Source organism: Dreissena polymorpha, chromosome 5 (assembly GCF_020536995.1).
Source record: "Dreissena polymorpha isolate Duluth1 chromosome 5, UMN_Dpol_1.0, whole genome shotgun sequence".
Taxonomy (NCBI): Eukaryota; Metazoa; Mollusca; class Bivalvia; order Myida; family Dreissenidae; genus Dreissena; species Dreissena polymorpha.
The window spans coordinates 11,929,179-11,946,884 of NC_068359.1; the positions used below are offsets into that span (position 1 = coordinate 11,929,179).

The 17,706-nt window shown below is 35.7% G+C and overlaps 1 protein-coding gene across 2 annotated transcripts in view; it reads left to right on the forward strand.

Moving 5' to 3' along the window:
• The window catches only part of LOC127882216 (zinc finger protein castor homolog 1-like), a 66,818-nt gene extending 58,215 nt beyond the window's left edge, over positions 1–8,603 (forward strand). For both annotated transcript variants that reach the window (XM_052430726.1, XM_052430727.1), the window contains exons 10-12: positions 3,128–3,250; positions 3,642–3,759; positions 4,261–8,603. In XM_052430726.1, the coding sequence (XP_052286686.1) occupies positions 3,128–3,250; positions 3,642–3,759; positions 4,261–6,639 (2,620 nt within the window). In that variant the 3' untranslated portion in view covers positions 6,640–8,603. The remainder of the gene's footprint in view (positions 1–3,127; positions 3,251–3,641; positions 3,760–4,260) is intronic.
• The last annotated feature ends 9,103 nt before the right edge of the window (positions 8,604–17,706 follow it).

Sequence of the window (17,706 nt, forward strand, 5' to 3'; positions counted from 1 at the left end):
AAAAATACTAAATTAATATTGCCCAAACTTAACAAAGTTGTGTAATTCGACAATGACTGGGCACTCGTCTTTATTTTTTTGGAAACAGTTTTGAACAAATAAAGAAATTATCAAAAACGTTACCTGAAGCGATGGTTTGTTTACTATCGGGTGTCCCACACATAGCAGAAAAAGTCACGTGGTTCAGGCAACTTGATATTGCTTTGCTCAAGTCGGTCGGTCTGTCGGTCCGTCCACCAGGTGGTTGTCAGACGATAACTCAAGAACGCTTAGGCCTAGGATCATGAAACTTCATAGGTACATTGATCATGACTCGCAGATGACCCCTATTGATTTTTAGGTCACTAGGTCAAAGGTCAAGGTCACGGTGACCCGAAATAGTAAAATGGTTTTTGAATGATAACTCAAGAACGCATACGCCTAGGATCATGAAACTTCATGGGTACATTGATCATGACTCGCAGATGACCCCTATTGATTTTCAGGTCACTAGGTCAAAGGTCAAGGTCACGGTGACCTGAAATAGTAAAATGGTATCCGGATGATAACTCAAGAATGCATACGCCTAGGATCATGAAACTTCATGGGTAGATTGATCATGACTCGCAGATGACCCCTATTGATTTTGAGGTCACTAGGTCAAAGGTCAAGGTCACGGTGACCCGAAATAGTAAAATGGTTAACGGATGATAACTCAAGAACGCATATGCCTAGGATCATGAAACTTCACAGGTAGATTGATCATGACTTGCAGATGACCCCTATTGATTTTGAGGTCACAAGGTCAAAGGTCAAGGTCACGGTGACCCGAAATAGTAAAATGATTTTCGGATGATAACTCAAGAACGCTTTTGCCTAGGATCATGACACTTCATAGGTACATTGATCGTGACTCACAGATGACCCCTATTGATTTTCAGGTCACTAGTTCAAAGGTCAAGGTCACAGTGACAAAAAACGTATTCACACAATGGCTGCCACTACAACGAACAGCCCAAATGGGGGGCATGCATGTTTTACAAACAGCCCTTGTTTATCTTTGAATTTTCATTTTATAATTATTACAATTTCCCTTATTTTAAGACATGCGGCTTCAGAGAGTCAGATAGGGGGTGGGTGTATTAATCTACTCATCTCTTCTGTGACAAGCTCAAATTCGCTATTTTGATTTTTGGTAAAAAAGAGACTATCTTTAAAAGAAAAATTCAATCAAAACAGAAAGCGTTGTCCCTGATTAGCCATGCTTTAACTCATTCAGCCCTAGTGTCGTATATATGCGTCCAAATAATCTACAGTGGAATTCCTAGCATTGTATATATGCGTCCAAATAATCTACAGTGGAATTCCTAGCGTTGTATATATGAGTCCAAATAATCTACAGTGGAATTCCTAGCATTGTATATATGCGTCCAAATTATCTACAGTGGAATTCCTAGCGTTGTATATATGCGTCCAAATAATCTACAGTGGAGTTCCTAGCGTCGTATATATGCGTCCAATGATCTACAGTGTGAATTTCTAGCGTCGTAAATATACAACAACTTAGATGTAGCTCATAATGCCTAATGACTTAAAAATACATCTGTTCAAATTGGCATTTAAAGAAACAGCTATTTATTTGCAGGAAGTTTTTCAACCTAAGAACATTCTTGTAACAAATACTTTTTTAACTTGGAAAATTATTTTGTTTTACCATTTCTGGTCAAAATCTGTGATTTTTTTTTATAAAAATATATAAATTAAGTAACTCATGTGTTTTTTTTTATAGCTATTTGTATTCTATTTTTGTATTTTATTTTATTCTACATTTTAAATAAGTTTTAATATAAGCATATTAAGATGTTCTCATATTTTATTAATTTTTTTCATAAAATTACTTGCAATTGAAACATAACTGTGCTTATTGATGTTTATTTTTATTATTAGCAATATCTTATTATTGTTTATATGTCATTTAATTAATAATTTTGTTTAATTTTAAAATAATTTTTAAAGATTGTTTTAATTTATTATAACAGTTTCTTTTTGTAAAAAGTGTATACATAGATAATAATGGTATTGGATAAATTATTTGGATATAATTCAATGTTTTTTTATTTGATAAGTTATGCAAGATTTCCAAATGTTCATATATTACTTTATTCATTTTTAAATTGGAAATATAATAATAAAACATCTGTCACATAAACCGTCAACAAAGTAACAATACTTAAAAACGCTATATACCATTTCACACCACTAAAAGTAACAATAATCAGAAGGGATCCTGACATAAGCCCCCCAGGACAAAACCCCCCCAATGAAAAAATGAACATTTGGACAATTGCCCCCCAGAAGAAATGACAGGTAGGATATAAGCCCCCCAGTGCTTATTTTGCATCTGGACATTTGCCCCCCAGTGCTTATTTTAGAAGTGGACATTTGCCCCCAGTGCCTAATTTTAAACGACATTACTTGATTGAGCAGATAATCATGTCCAATTATCACCACCTTTTAATCCTTTTGATTGATTAAATACAGAAGCCTTTAATTTTCATTAACTAGTATATGATCAAAGCCACATGCAACACCACTAACAAGCTGATAATCCTTTTGATTGATTAATTAAAAAACAATTCAAATTCTTTAAGATGTTTGTTTTACCTAAGATTAAGCAATTAAAGTGAGTTTCTGGACCTTTTTTATTTCGAATTATAATGATCCAAGTTTCTATGATTATATATTTATGAGATATGAAATAATACTGAATCCAAATACAGAGATATACTAGTCTAATGGAAACAACATATGATATTAGCACTGGGGGGCAAATGTCCACTCCTAAAATAAGCACTGGGGGGCAAATATCCAGATGCAAAATAAGCACTGGGGGGCTTATATCCTACCTGTTATTACTACTGGGGGGCAATTGTCCAAATGTTCATTTTTTCATTGGGGGGGTTTTGTCCTGGGGGGCTTATGTCCTACAATCTGTCAATCATAATCAGATAATCTGTCAGGCATTCAGAGCTGATGAGGGTCCTGATTAGCTAGGGGTAGATAAGGCTACTACTGATAGGGGCTGCCTAGAGATAAGGCTGTAGTATGGAATGAGTTAAGCCCTGTTTTTCAATCCTTCAAATTCCAGGTACACTGCTAATGACCCCTGCAATCCGCGCTGTCAATACTTATACAAGGATCATTACCACTGCAAGATCGAGGGCTGTCTCGTACTGTTTAAGTCCAAGGACGGAGTTCGAGAACACGCTAGGTACATTGAGGTTCTTAGAAGGGCAGTGCATAACAAAGTTTAATGAATTTGGCCGAGAAATTGTTAGTCAAATTATACTCTTCAAAGAACAAAGTTATTGATGTACCATTACCAAATAAACACCACACAGAAAAGTACTGCCAAAGCAAAGAAGTCCATTCAAACTTTTAGAGGGTTGAAATTACTGCTTACATCCTATTCGTGTTGAAATTATAAGAATTGAAAAGTTAGTTCTACATTTCATTTGCATATTACTGTAACTATTTATTAGTGTGAAGTCAGAATATTACTTTATTGCAAATAGTATTGGTACACTTGAAACATCAAGCAAATGTATTGTAATCAAACTAAAAAATACTCAAAAATTATACCAAAATGTTGTGTTTTCCAGGTTTCATGAACTCCAGGACAGGATAACTCCGATCGCCTACCAGACGTATGAGAGTGCTGTCCCTTGCCCAGAGAAGTGTCAGTATAGTGAAAAGGAGAAGCACTTTCATTGTATATGGGTAAGTTCACTTTCCTGAATTGTATTGCCAACATTTTGCCTTACAATTTAACTTACCTTCATTACCTTTTTGCTATAATATTTTAATCTGTCAAGAAGGGAAAGAAATATCCCACAATAATTCTGTAATGTTATACTTAAACGCATGAAACACATGCATCTAGTAAACCGAGCATTAATATAGGAGACAATTCAAGTTTTTCATGTTTTTAATGTTCATATATTAACCCTTTCCCGCTGAAATGTAAAGTGTACATGACTACATGTATGCAATCAGCATTAAAACAGAACAGTCTGCGAGTAACTCACAGTCTTTCAGGTTGTATGCTGTTTGCTTCTCATCAGTATCTTAGGGTTGGAAATGAAGGCTTTAAATTTGGTAAGAAATGCCTTTAATTTAATTTGATTTTCTAAAAGACTTCAAACAAGTAAAAATGGGTATCTTAGCGGGAAAAGGGTTACAGACAAACAGTAAGGCATCAGTTCTCACTTTGTGTTTCAGACGGGATGTAGTCACGTTATACCTTATATTGGACCCACGTTTGGCCGTCTTGAGCACTACCGAATACATGAATATTCCCGAACGTCAGCCGGAAAGTCCTACAATCGGGGCGGTTCCACAAAGCTGGGCAACATCTTCGATGACAACACTATACGTCGTCGAGGGAGACCGCCAAAATACCCCAAGATAGAACTTCCGAAAATCCCGAAAGTTGAACTCACTGATGAAGAGATACAACAATCTCAGATTACCCAGTCTGTAGAAAGTCCTGGAGACATGAAAGTCCTTAATGGTTTCCGGGTGTTCTCCCCAGAAGATCCGTGCCCGGACGATAAGTGCATCTTTATCGGTAAACTACACTACCACTGTGCTAGACCGCGCTGCAATACTATCACCGATCGAGTCGACGTTCTTAATTTGCACGCCAAAGACTTCCATAGTTTCGTGAACATTCTTGAAGGCTATGAATTCTTCGATAGATCTGTAAGCTGTCGCAGATTCCACTGTCCAAACAACCAGACGAATCGTCACTTTCACTGCACGCGTCCTAAATGCGACTACTCCTTCATTCGTCACAGCACCATGAGTCAACACGAGAAGAAGCATCTCGGCGCTCGGAGTTCGTCAATTGAGGGTATTGACTCGCAAAGGTCCCCTTCTAGAGCTTCTGTCACTCAGCCCAGCCTCGTAGCCAATCATCTTCAAGCTTCTCTGTCCAGTATGAAGCCGTTGCTGTCCTCCCTCATGCCTGTTGCCGGTCTATCCGGGACATCCAACAGAACCACGTTCATCTCTCAGTCTGGGAACCAAATACCAAGGCTGACACAGGAATCTGTCATTCTTCCAACTCCTCAAAACCTGGTTGCTATGGCGATAGCTTCCTCTTCCGTGGCTATGGAAACAAGTCTAGTAAAGGGCACTGCTCCCTTAAGCGCTGTTCAGTCGTTGCCATTGACTGCAAATCAAACTTTTCCTGGGTTTCCCAACTCATTATTCACTTTGGATGGAATGTCAATAGATTTAAACAGTATTGAAGCCATTAGAAAGAATGTTTTACTGAATGTCTTGCTCAAGCCTGGTGGAATGAACCAAATTCCTCAGCCAAGCTGGAATGAACTGAGGGCTAAAATGCACTATGGGCTGTCTCAGATTTGCGGTAGACCTTTCTGCAAATTGAAGAAAAAAGACCATTATCACTGCTCTGAATGCGACCAGGCATTTTCAGACCCAGCTAGGTTGCGGTCGCATGTAGGAAAGCACGGAATTAAATTAAATCGCGATATAACTGAGCACACACCCATAGCTCCTAAACCTGCAAACCTCTCATCTCAGTCCCAATTAGCCCCAATGTCAAAGCACTCTGTGCCTAGCAACACTGTTGATATGGATTCACAGGAAGCCAAATGTCTTTCTGATGCAAACATGGAAACAAAAGATACAGATGATGAGGATGCTGATGATGTGAAGTCGTCATCACTTAATCTCAATCCGTCTATGTTTTCACAGATGATATTCAAAGCTCAGGGACAGAGTAAGATGGGGTCAGACGATGAATTGAATGGTGAAGATGATGATTATGATGAAACGTCCCTGAAAATTGATACAGGAAGCGAAATCGATGACTCACAGGGGGAAACAATTGAAAAAGAAAATGATAAATCCAGTAGGTCAGGTAGAAAAATAACAAGAACCAAGCATGAAGACTTTATAAACAGTGATGACCTGAGTCTAGATAAACCAAGACCACAGACTGCATCTAAAAATGGACAGAAAACAACACCTAGACCGCAGCATGCAGCCACGGAAAGCAACAAAGTAGTTCCTACCGGCCCAAGATCTATGCGTGATGACTCGATACCAGACGGTTACTCAAGGTGGCGCTACAATGAAGAATGCAAGTATCCAAAGTGCGCATACAAGCACAGCGTGACACATTTCCACTGCATTCGCGAGGACTGCGGCTACGGGTTCAGCGACCGGTCGCGACTCATTCAGCACACGCTGCGTCACGAGCGTATCGACAGTATCACCGGGGGAGAGCTGCAACAGTTCAGGATCAATCAGGACTGCGAGATCGCAGAGTGCGAGCACAAACTGAAGATGTCGCACTTCCACTGCAAACGATGCAACTATTGCTGTACTGACTCCAGCAAGGTCCTCACACATCGAAAGCAGCATGCCAAGGCGGACAAGATTATTGGGCAGGGTTTCGATAAGTGCTCACAGGCGGAGGATTGTCAGGTGACTGGTTGTCCCTACTTGGGTAAACAGAGTCACTTCCACTGTAAGCTTGCAACCTGTAAATTGCCGGTTCTCGGGCCTACACAGATGTCCGCTCATAGGCACCGGCACACAAATGATGGTGATGTTGATGGTTAATTGTGTTTGTGATTGTGATGTTTATATTTTAGATGGTGTTGTATGATGATTGTTATAATGCAGAAGATGTCATTAGAAGATTCTGAAAGGCATGGTCTATTGTTATGAAGGGGATTAAAAATGAAGTTTAGCGTCAATGATTGTCAAGTTTGTGGTAAATTATTTTAAAGATTGGGGTCAATCATTGTCAAGTTTGGCTTCAATGATTGTGATGTGCACCAGCTATGATGATGAAAAAGTTTAGTCAGTATGAAATTCATGACAAATGAAGCAAAAGTTGATAGTAAATGTTGAAATAGTTTATGGATAATGATGAAATAGTTATGATTAATGTGCTAGAAGTGTTGACTGTCAAGTCTTTCTGTAGGAAAATCTTGCAGTAAAACAATAAACCCAACCAGGGCGTTGTGGGTAGTTTGTGTAAGATTTATGTTGCAAATATTTGTAAACACAATTCTTTTAATGATGGATTATGTTCAGTTCAAACTTAATTCCACATTGTTTCACAACTTTGCTGTTCTAACATTGCACATTGATGTTTATCATTAAGATTTGTTTTTTTAATATGTAGTCATTTTTTTCCAAATTGTTTTAACAAATTCTTTGGCGAATATGTTCTTTTTCTTAATCTGCTTTGTTCATCGAAACATTGTTATTATAAATATTCAAAAGTAAATATATTTTCACTTATTGTGTCTAATTGTGTGCATAATAAACAATAGAAAAGATTTTATAAAAATTGAGTGATAAAGAATCAATATTGTTACATGTATGGTTCCATGTATCGTTTGTCTCAAATGTTGAGATCTAAAATGTAACGTAAATGCATATTTTTACACGCACACACACTTACAAACAAATGTTTAGTAGATATACCATTTGGGGTTTAATTCTATACTTTGTGATAAATATAAAGTGCTGCTGTGTTTGTTATATCACTGCTGAGTTTATCATTTTCGTTGATGTTTGTGTATTCCAAGAACTGCTGAAACGAGATCAGTATGGACTTTTCATATCCCATTTTAGTCATTTTCAAAGCTAACATGCTAATGGCTGATTTTTCTGTACACAAACTTAAATCATATCATTGTTGAGTCACACATAAGGACACTCCACATCAGTGTGTACTTTTATTTACTGTGTAAATAAAAAAATTGTGGAATGTTTCTTAAATAAAAAAATGCTTGTTTCCATGTACTCAGAATTACGAATGTTTGGTTAGATTAGCTGAAAATATTCTGTGTATTTGTATAAATTGTGTGTCATTGGGGAAAATTATCATGCATAGATGTATATTTTAATGTTAAACGATTGTTTTGTTGTTTAATTTAAAATACTTCACATTCCGAAAACTGCAACATCTCAAAAGACATTTCATGAATTGTTTACATTCCATTGTACGATGACAATAACTGTTGTTTTAACTTGAGCATAAACAAGAATAACATGTTTCGTAGAATACTGTTGACACTCAAGTGTGTGTTATAAAAATGATATACATGTACATAGAAATGCAAGAGGCCTAGACCATATTTTCATAAGAAATTCAGACAGGTCACATTATTTGTGGCAGAACATGTTTTATCAGACTTCTGCACCTTTTGTAAATATAAATGTATATTGTTGTAAAACATACATATTATCATGATATGTTTATTACAAATTATGCAAATTATGCAGATGTTATCTCATACAAAACATTCCACTTTGTATTACAAAATAGTTATTTTTGTGTGTGCTATTAAATGTTTATTATGAATATATTGTATGAAGATGTTGTAAAGTGTTACAAACACTTAAACTTTAACCAATGAAAAAATGCACAAAAAGTGATATCATTAATTTAGCTTAGTTATGAAATTATTTATTTTAATATGTGTTGTTTTGTTTTGTTCTCAGACATGTTATCTCTAAATTATTTGAAAAATCTATGGGTACTGATTCATCTTTTCTTATTAAAGGAAACATTACCGTATTTTACCATGCATAGCGCGCGGTTTTTTACCTTCAAATTTCAAAATAAAAATTCAGTGCGCGTAATACATTGACACAACGCTTTCCTGGTTGCTAAATTGCAAAAAATCCATTTCGTAATCGTAAATCTTCACAATTGCCGCCATTTTTGTTATTGCAGAAAACTACACCCTATAATGTTATAGACTGAAGGGGCCGTTGTCGAAACAACATATAGCGGGAAAGGTTAGGAATGAACGGGGTAGTAACAGTTTTGACAAAAATTAAAAGATGAAAAAAATGTCTTTGTTGGTGTTTTCACACTTCTTCATTGATTGTTCATTAAAAAAATCGAGCTATATCGATCCCCGTGCGTCGCGGTATTGTTTGTTAAAGTTTTTGTTGTCATGAAAACTCGTTGATTTACAACGCAAAACGTCTTATTTGAACTGAGGCTAATTATTTCAATCATATTTTTCAACTTCGCTTTTGCTTTATTTTGATAATTTAATCCAAAGTTTAATGTTAGCAATTCCGAAAATTTGCACTCTATGTGAATTGACAGTTTGACGTCATCAAAGGAAAGCCGCTTCCTGTCTGAAGCAATAAAGCGACAAGTTTCTCGCCGACAAAATTGGCTTCCTTTGTCTAGCAATCAACATGCCGAACCAAATGTGTGTTTGTTCCTCAATGGCAATCGTCAAATTAAATAATAGCACGTGCAAAGCTCCGCCTTCGAACCTTTTGAAGAGAACGGAGGTGGAGTTCAACGGTTAATTGAGCAAGTGTATTACGTAGGTTGAGTTCCGATTTGCCGAAATTACTCGGCCCTAAGCATTGAAACGACGAATACGTTTATCAATCATTTTCCGATCTCTGCATAAATATGCTACTGTGCGAGTATACTACGTAGGTTACAAACCAACAATAGAGATATAGACTCGTTTTATTTTCTTTCAATAGAGACAAACAAATGATATTTGTCAAATGGCTTTACGCCAATAACGCCAACTGTATGGAATTGAGCGTTCGGGTGTATTGTTTGTCTCACTATAATATCAACTAGACGCAGTGAAGGCGCGAAATACCGGGTCAAACTGGATTTAATGGGGAGCATCTCTTAATGGGGAAATATTTAAGTCGATGAAAAATAAAATGGGATCCACGGACGATTTGCGTAAAATTGGACATTGCGATGTTGCGGGTCTGCAGAAGAAGATGTCATACGATGTTGTGAGCGGCAGGTAATGAAAATGTTACACTGTTCAAATGTGAGTAATAGGTAATGGTGGTTCGAATTTAACGCGCAGGGGTCTTGAAAAAACACGCGCAGTGCGCAGCAATAAGGACATATCGGTGTTCACGAGAGAATAATCTTAAAAATTATCAAAAAATATAGTGCTATGCAACCCATGCTCCTGATCGTAAAAACGCTCCCTACTTTAAAACAAAAAATTAAGCGCCCGAAAAACTCAGATTAAATGATTGCGCAATATAAAAATGGCGGCCATTTTCGGCCAAATTTTCGGGTTTTTGGTCTTGAATTCTTTTTTTTCTCCATTTTGGCTTTAAAAAATCGCATGCGCGTTATACATGGTAGCGCGTTATACATGGTAAAATACGGTATCTTGTATCTGTATTGACCAATTAAAAGGAAATTCAAGGGGCCTGGTAAAGTTTGATAACACCAATAAGCTCCAGAATTAATATTGTTTATAAACTTTACAAATTAAAACCAAAATAAAATGTATAACCCAGTTGCTGTAGTGATTTGAAAATTTATATATTTATGTAAATATTGTGGATATCTTTCTTTGTACTGGCTAAAAAAGCTTGTCCATCTATTACGTCCTGAATAAAAACATCATGTATATGTATTATTAACACTTGTGAGATGTACATGCACAACTTCAGCCCCTCTTTTGCCACCCAGAGGAGCCTTTCTCAAACCTTGGTGACTAGTCATTCGAATTTTGCTCCAGTATATTTATTTATATTTACACAATGTGATATTGCCGTTTGTAACTAAGTAACTAAGAAATCATTAAGTTTGCGCATATTTTAACAACAGTCTTACATGTAGTATATGTCATATGGACATTACGAATGATAATAATAAACTTTAAATATTTATGCACCTGTATTTAGATTTTCTTATTATCAGAAAGACTCTTTAAGACTGTTTATTATATGCTTAACATGAAAAGTGATTCACATTGATGTGAATTGTTTGGAGATACTTATAATAGTTTTAATATCAGGTGTTTTCCCTTAACATTTAAACATGATGTTTTTTACATTCCTGTATTTTGGCATTGAATGTTTATTTTAAATTTTATTTTACAAACAGATTCCACCATGTAATTGACATTCCTTGAACCAGAGTCAAACAAAAGTGATATTAGAAATATTAGTAATAGTTTAAGTAAATTGAAATTTACCAAATCTATATATGTCAACAATAGAAAAAGACAGTTTTATAAAGTAGCAATAATCGCATTTATGCAGTATTTTGCCATTATATGCGCCATGCATAATGTTGACCCTGTTTTATGCACCATTCATGTGATATAGTGACCAACTAGTCCTTATATTTAAGCTTATTATTATTATTTATTCTATTTTGTTATATAGAATTATAATACATATTTTGTTTTTCTTAGTTTTTAGTGTGTGATTGTGTTGGATAATTACATGTCTCAATATATTTTGCTTGCATCCACAGATGTGGATAATATAATGTATATACATGTATATTTATGTGAAATAAGGTATTTTTCTAAAAATACAAACATGGTATATATGTTGAAAAAGGTATTTTCAATTGTTTATTCCACAACCGTCCCATTAATCAACGAAAAACAAGTATTGTGTGCCTAAGTCATTTTTATTAGTTTATCAATATTGAATTTCATGTATAATGAATAAACTTGTTCATTTTGTAATGGTGTTGCCTTGGTATTTTATTGAATTAATCTTGCATTTTCTTTAAGTTTGATTTTTTTTAGAGGAAACCAAACTTTACCATTTTATGACATAATTTCAAATGTGTCTGTATGATTCTTTGTGTACGAGAAATTAACATTATATAATCTTGCACCAGTTTTGTTATGAGATGATGTTTAAGTTAATTTTATTGTAAGTTATGCGAGAGACGTATGCAAAATTATGCATGTATACAATTTAAACAATGCCTGATTGCGTGTATATTGGACTGCAAATTAAATATACACCATTCTCTTCCAACCACATTTTTATCATTTTATCATGATGCTTTTTTTCTTTCCGAATCAAAGTAAGTGTAAATGTCAATTGTTGATTAATGCCATTTGTGAACAGAAGTCAATATTTATTTGGTATGTGTGGATTTTTGTGTGTTAATGCAGCCGATCAAACTTGGCAATATTGGTTTAAAGATCAAGCAAGTGATAATGTTAATAATGAAATCATCATTATAATAATAACAATAAGAGTAATTATAATAAGTTCAAGATAATAATGACAACAGGATCACTTACAATGATCAACTTATTTTTACGATGAAGAATTGTAAGGTAATAATTAAATGTTTTCTTTATTGTATATTGTTTATATTAAACTTGCATATTGAAATTAACAAATATGGCCAGCCTGGCCAGGGCTTAAGTGTTTTTGCGAGAAAAAAAATCTTCAAAAGGTATTTGTATAGTGTATGCCTGTGTATTGTAGAATCTTAATTGATTCTGACATTGAACGCATAATTATGTGCATGTGGAAAAATTACATGTATCATATTACAATTGTATGTAGTATTCTGAGAAAACAGGGCTTAATGCATGTGCGTAAAGTGTCGTCTCAGATTAGCCTGTGCAGTCTGCACAGGCTTATCAGGGACAACACTTTCCGCTTTTATGAAATTTTTCGTTTAAATGAAGTCTCATCTTAGCAAAAATCCAATTTAGGCGGATCGTGTCTTCCCTGATTAGCCTATGTGGACTGCACAGGCTAATCTGGAACGACACTTTACGCACATGCATTTTGCCCAGTTTTCTCAGAACACGACTCAATTGTATGCAGTGTTATTTTTCCTGACTGTTTTGCCAGTAATTTACTCATTCAAGATTGAAATAAACAGATTTAAGTGGACACTGATTTGTTTTTTCTTATGCTGAAGTAAGTAACTTTGATGTTACAGATGTTCTTCTTATAGTAGAGTCCTCATCCCTGGCACACACACTTGCACACATGCAGGCACAGGCGCACATTATGGTATAAATGGCGCATCAGAGAAATCTGGCAACAAATGCTGTTAAACCTTTCAGTGCGGGAACCGAATTTTAAAGGCCTTTGCAAACAGTTTGGATCGAGATGAGACGCCACAGAACGTGACGTCTCATCTGGATCCAAACTGTTTGCTATTCTGATAGTATTCTTTGGAAAAAAAATGAAGAAAATGCTTATTTTACAAATTCAGCAGACGACATTTTAGCAGACAACAAATTTCCCAGCATGCAAAGGGTTAACATAGGCAGGTCATATGAGCTTGATTATATGTATAAGTTATCATGATAAGTTTATGTCTAACTTTGCATAATTTTTTGAAACCTACCTATCTATTGAGTGAAAATTGATTAACTAGCAATGCTCACTAATTAGTTATTTTATGGTTTGCAACCCCCATGGGTATAGCTGCACTACTGCAGATTTACTAAACATTTGAAAACAATAGTCACTCATTTGTTATGCATGGGTTGAGACTGCGTGAACATATCTGCACTGAATATTTTATGCCTATCACATGCATGACATGCCCAATAGGCCCAACGGTAACAAGATAGTAGCCAGCAATTTCATCATTCATGGGTTCTTTTCACATTCACGAATTAAAAAAATTTAGTGGGGCAGGGTTTTGATTAGGGGTTGCTGGCAGAGGATTGTCGAGTGACAGGTTGTCCCTACTTCGATGAAAAGAGTCACTTCCACTGTAATGTGTAAATTTTCGGTCCTTGGGCAGATATCTGCTCATAGGCATGAACACAATAGTGATGGTGATGTTGATGGCTTATTTTTTAGAGTATGAATATAATGGTTGGTCACTAAGATGTTGTTGGTTTTTTTGTGTGATGTTTAACGATGATTGTTTAAAAAGAGATGATGGCATTAGATGGTGCTGAAAGGCATAGTCTTTTGTTACAATGGTCATAAAAAATGAAGTTTATTGTCACTTATTGTGAAGTTTGTGGTCAATTAATGTCAAGTTTGGGGTCAATTATTGTCATGTTTGCTGTCAATTATTGTAAAGTTTGTGGTCAATTATTGTCATGTTTGGGGTCAATTATTGTCCACTTTGGTATCAATGCATGTCAAGTTTGAAGTCCATGATTGTCAAGGTATTGGTCAATTTTTGTCAATTTTGTGGTCATTTTTTTCAAATTGGGGTCAATAATTGTTAAGTTTGGGTCAATTATTGTCAAGTTTATGGTCAATTTTTGTCAAGTTTGTGGTCATTTATTGTCAAGTTTGAGGTCAATTATTGTCACGTTTGCTGTCAATTATTGTAAAGTTTGTGGTCAATTATTGTCATGTTTGGGGTCAATTATTGTCCACTTTGGTATCAATGCATGTCAAGTTTGAAGTCCATGATTGTCAAGGTATTGGTCAATTTTTGTCAATTTTGTGGTAAATTTTTTCAAATTGGGGTCAATAATTGTTAAGTTTAGGTAAATTATTGTCAAGTTTGTGGTCAATTTTTGTCAAGTTTGTGGTCATTTATTGTCAAGTTTGAGGTCAATTATTGTCCAGTTTGTGGTCAATTTTTGTCAAGCTTGAAGTCAGTAATTGTCAAGGATGGGGTCAATTTTTATCAATGATTGTCAGAATGAAATAAACAGAGTTAAGTGAACTCTGTGTTGTTGATTTGTTCAAATGCCAAGGGAAGTTAATATGATGTAACTGATGTTCTTTTTTTGTTCGAGTTTTTTCCTTGCACAAATGTCAACATTCACAAACGCGCGCGCAGACGCACTACACTCAGGCATTTGATTTTTTTGTGTAACCAATAAAGATACCATTCCTATTTTATTTTCGCGTCGACCGTTTCATGACTTTATAGATGTTTATCTCGCCTTTTTTTTACTTTTTATTTTTAAATTGATTCATGATAATGTGCAGGGTTAGGATCTTCGAAATAAACAATTTCTCGACAAACCTGCGGTGGCCGCAAACATTCAGCAACGTTCAATTACAGTCAAGCACACGTGTGAGACAAGTGACACTCGATTGGTCATTGTCGTTTCGGGTACTACTAACATATGTACCCCGGGTACATGTAAGTATACGCGATTAGCAGGCTTTGTTGGGACAAGTCACCAGGTACGAATCTCTGTCATGGACATCCTTTCCTATGGATAATTTACTCTCAGCAGCACACAACAGACCTGCCTAAAGGAATATGTCTGTATCGTCGTCCCACATTCCCCCCAATGGCCAAACCAGTAAAGGGATTGATGATGACGATGAGGATGATGATGATGATGATTGAGCCTTTCGTGAAATAAGGTCCATTTTGCTTTAGACATTTTATTGCCAATATTCCACAAGTGACTTAATTAAGAAATAGGATGATTGTGTGAGTGAAACGACCAAATATGTGTAGTACTGCAAGTTCCTATAGATAATAACATGATCCCGCGTGAAAAAAGTACTCTTGCAATTACCGGTAAGTGCCTGCAAATTGTAACACCTACCACACAGTCCCTTTTGATATCCCCCTATGTTGCTCACAGCCGATCGCTACTATTTTCACTGGACAGTTACAATTATCTTCGCACCTTTGGCACTTTTCCGTTTTTAGATGGTCGCTAAGCGACCGTCTAAGGTGGTTAGTCTCAAATTCAGGTCGATACGCCTTTGCTACTAGGAGCCCAATACCCGCTTACTACGCGTATCCGCGCGAGAAAGAGTTGTATAATTGACATGACGCCTTATCTATGATCGCTCCGCCCACTAGAATTGATCCACCAATCAGCGATCGATTAATCGGGCGCACTCGTTAACAACGACCTGTCCGCCATTTTCTAGACAAGCTACATGTTTAGGTACATTTTTATTCCAACGAGTTTCTTTTGTTTTCCTCTTTAAAAAAACGATTAAAAATAGTTAAACGGTGTCAATGGGGATTATGTAACTCGGACAATCGATATCCTGAAAAATTAGTTGGTGACATTTAATTTATATCGTTTCCAAAGCCGAAAAGAGATCTTGAGAAGTGTAAGAGATGTATAAATACATGCGATCGTCACCACGAACGACTGAACGTCAACACTGTCAAAGACAATTATAATATATTTTTATCGGATATACTAGCAGATTTAAATAGTTAATGTTATCGATCTGATTATCAAATAATATTTCACTTTTTTTAAAATAGTTTTGTCAGTTACTAGGTCAGAAGCGGGGTTCATCTGCATTACTTAAATAGAAATAAAACCCAGCATGAAGCCTAATTCATGCTGTGTTTTATTACTCTGATAGTAATGCACTTGATTGACATCATACATGTTATTTGCAGGTGACATGTAATATATTATCTTATTAACGGTATCTACACATTTGCACTCATGTGGTGTCACCAATAAACGCTTTTAATCCACACTAGGAGCTCGAATGCATAGATCTCATTTTTTAAACGAGTTTCGTTTATTTTGTTCGGATTAAAAAACGGAAATGAAATATGGCAAACACGGTGTAAAAATGGTTAATGCAACTCTGACATTTGGTATCCAGAAAGATAAGTTAGATGAATTCAATTTATACCATTTCCAACGCGGCAATGCGGTCTTGACAAGAGCGAGTGGAAGCTTCAAGAATTACCGAGATCCCCTTTATAGAACATTAATTTATTTCACAAACTTGAAATGTCATATAAGCAATAACTAAGCATTATTAAGTATGTATTATGTCACGTGTGCATGTAAAATGATTGAGAATTTTGGTACCCAATTTGTGAAACTTTACGAAATCCTCGTTAAAAATCGCGTTTCTGTGTGTGTCAGAAACAAGTGAAAACCATTTTGTTATTATTTTGATAAAGACGTATCGATAAATGCTATTGTAAAAGAGTTATTATTACTGATATTAGTTAACCAATAAATGCGGTAACTGCGGGGAAGTCGGTACCTGCGCGAGCGTCTGATATTGGTAGCCTTATTAATTTATAATAGCCTGACCGTATTCCATTTCGTACAACGCTAATTTTATATCAGACAATGTCCAAACTTACTGTGTTGTTTTTGCGCTTTAAATTAAAGTGATTGATAAATGTCCCATAAGCAATGTTTAATATGATTAATATCACTTTTAAACGCAATAACATGTGGGATTGAGGTACCCACCCGGCGTCAGAAAGCGCGTAAAACTTCACCGAATTCCCAGTTATAAAGCGCTATTTCGTGTCAAATACACGGGTAGGGGGGAATGTTTCGGTAATAATTTTGTTAATAACACGGGTAAATACCGGTGAAGTGTTAATTTATTGCAAATACCACCATTACACGTAATAACGGGTTCGATTTCGGTAAGCGCGCAAGCGTTTGAGAGCGTGTTTAATGTACCGATTTACCCGTTATAAATAGCTGATGTTCTCTTAAATCGTATATTTTTTGCATTTGCAGAATAACTAAATGGCATCAACCCCTTTACAAGTGTAATATGGTGTTAAACAAGTCCATAAAATCATCCGGAAAATCGCGTAAATCTATATGCAGTCTATAGGCAAAGAAGCCATTTTGGTGTTAGCTTGTCTAGGTTTTCTTCCCGCTGAGCCACGTGATTAAGTGGGCGGAGCGATCACTGATAAGGCGTCATGTCAATTTATGCAAGAGGTTTGAGTTCTCCAATTATATTCATTCACAAATGGAAACATGATATTAATATCGTGTTAAATGCAATAGTTTCGAACGGTGCTTTTATAGAAAAGAATCAATAAACAATGATCGTATTGTACGTGTCGCGGAGGAGATTGTTTATGAATAAATAAAATAGTCCAATTTCTGCAGCGTCTTCATGACGTAGTATTTTTGCTCAGTCCATTCATAATATGAGGCTATTAATAGATGCGCCTGTCGATAAACAAAG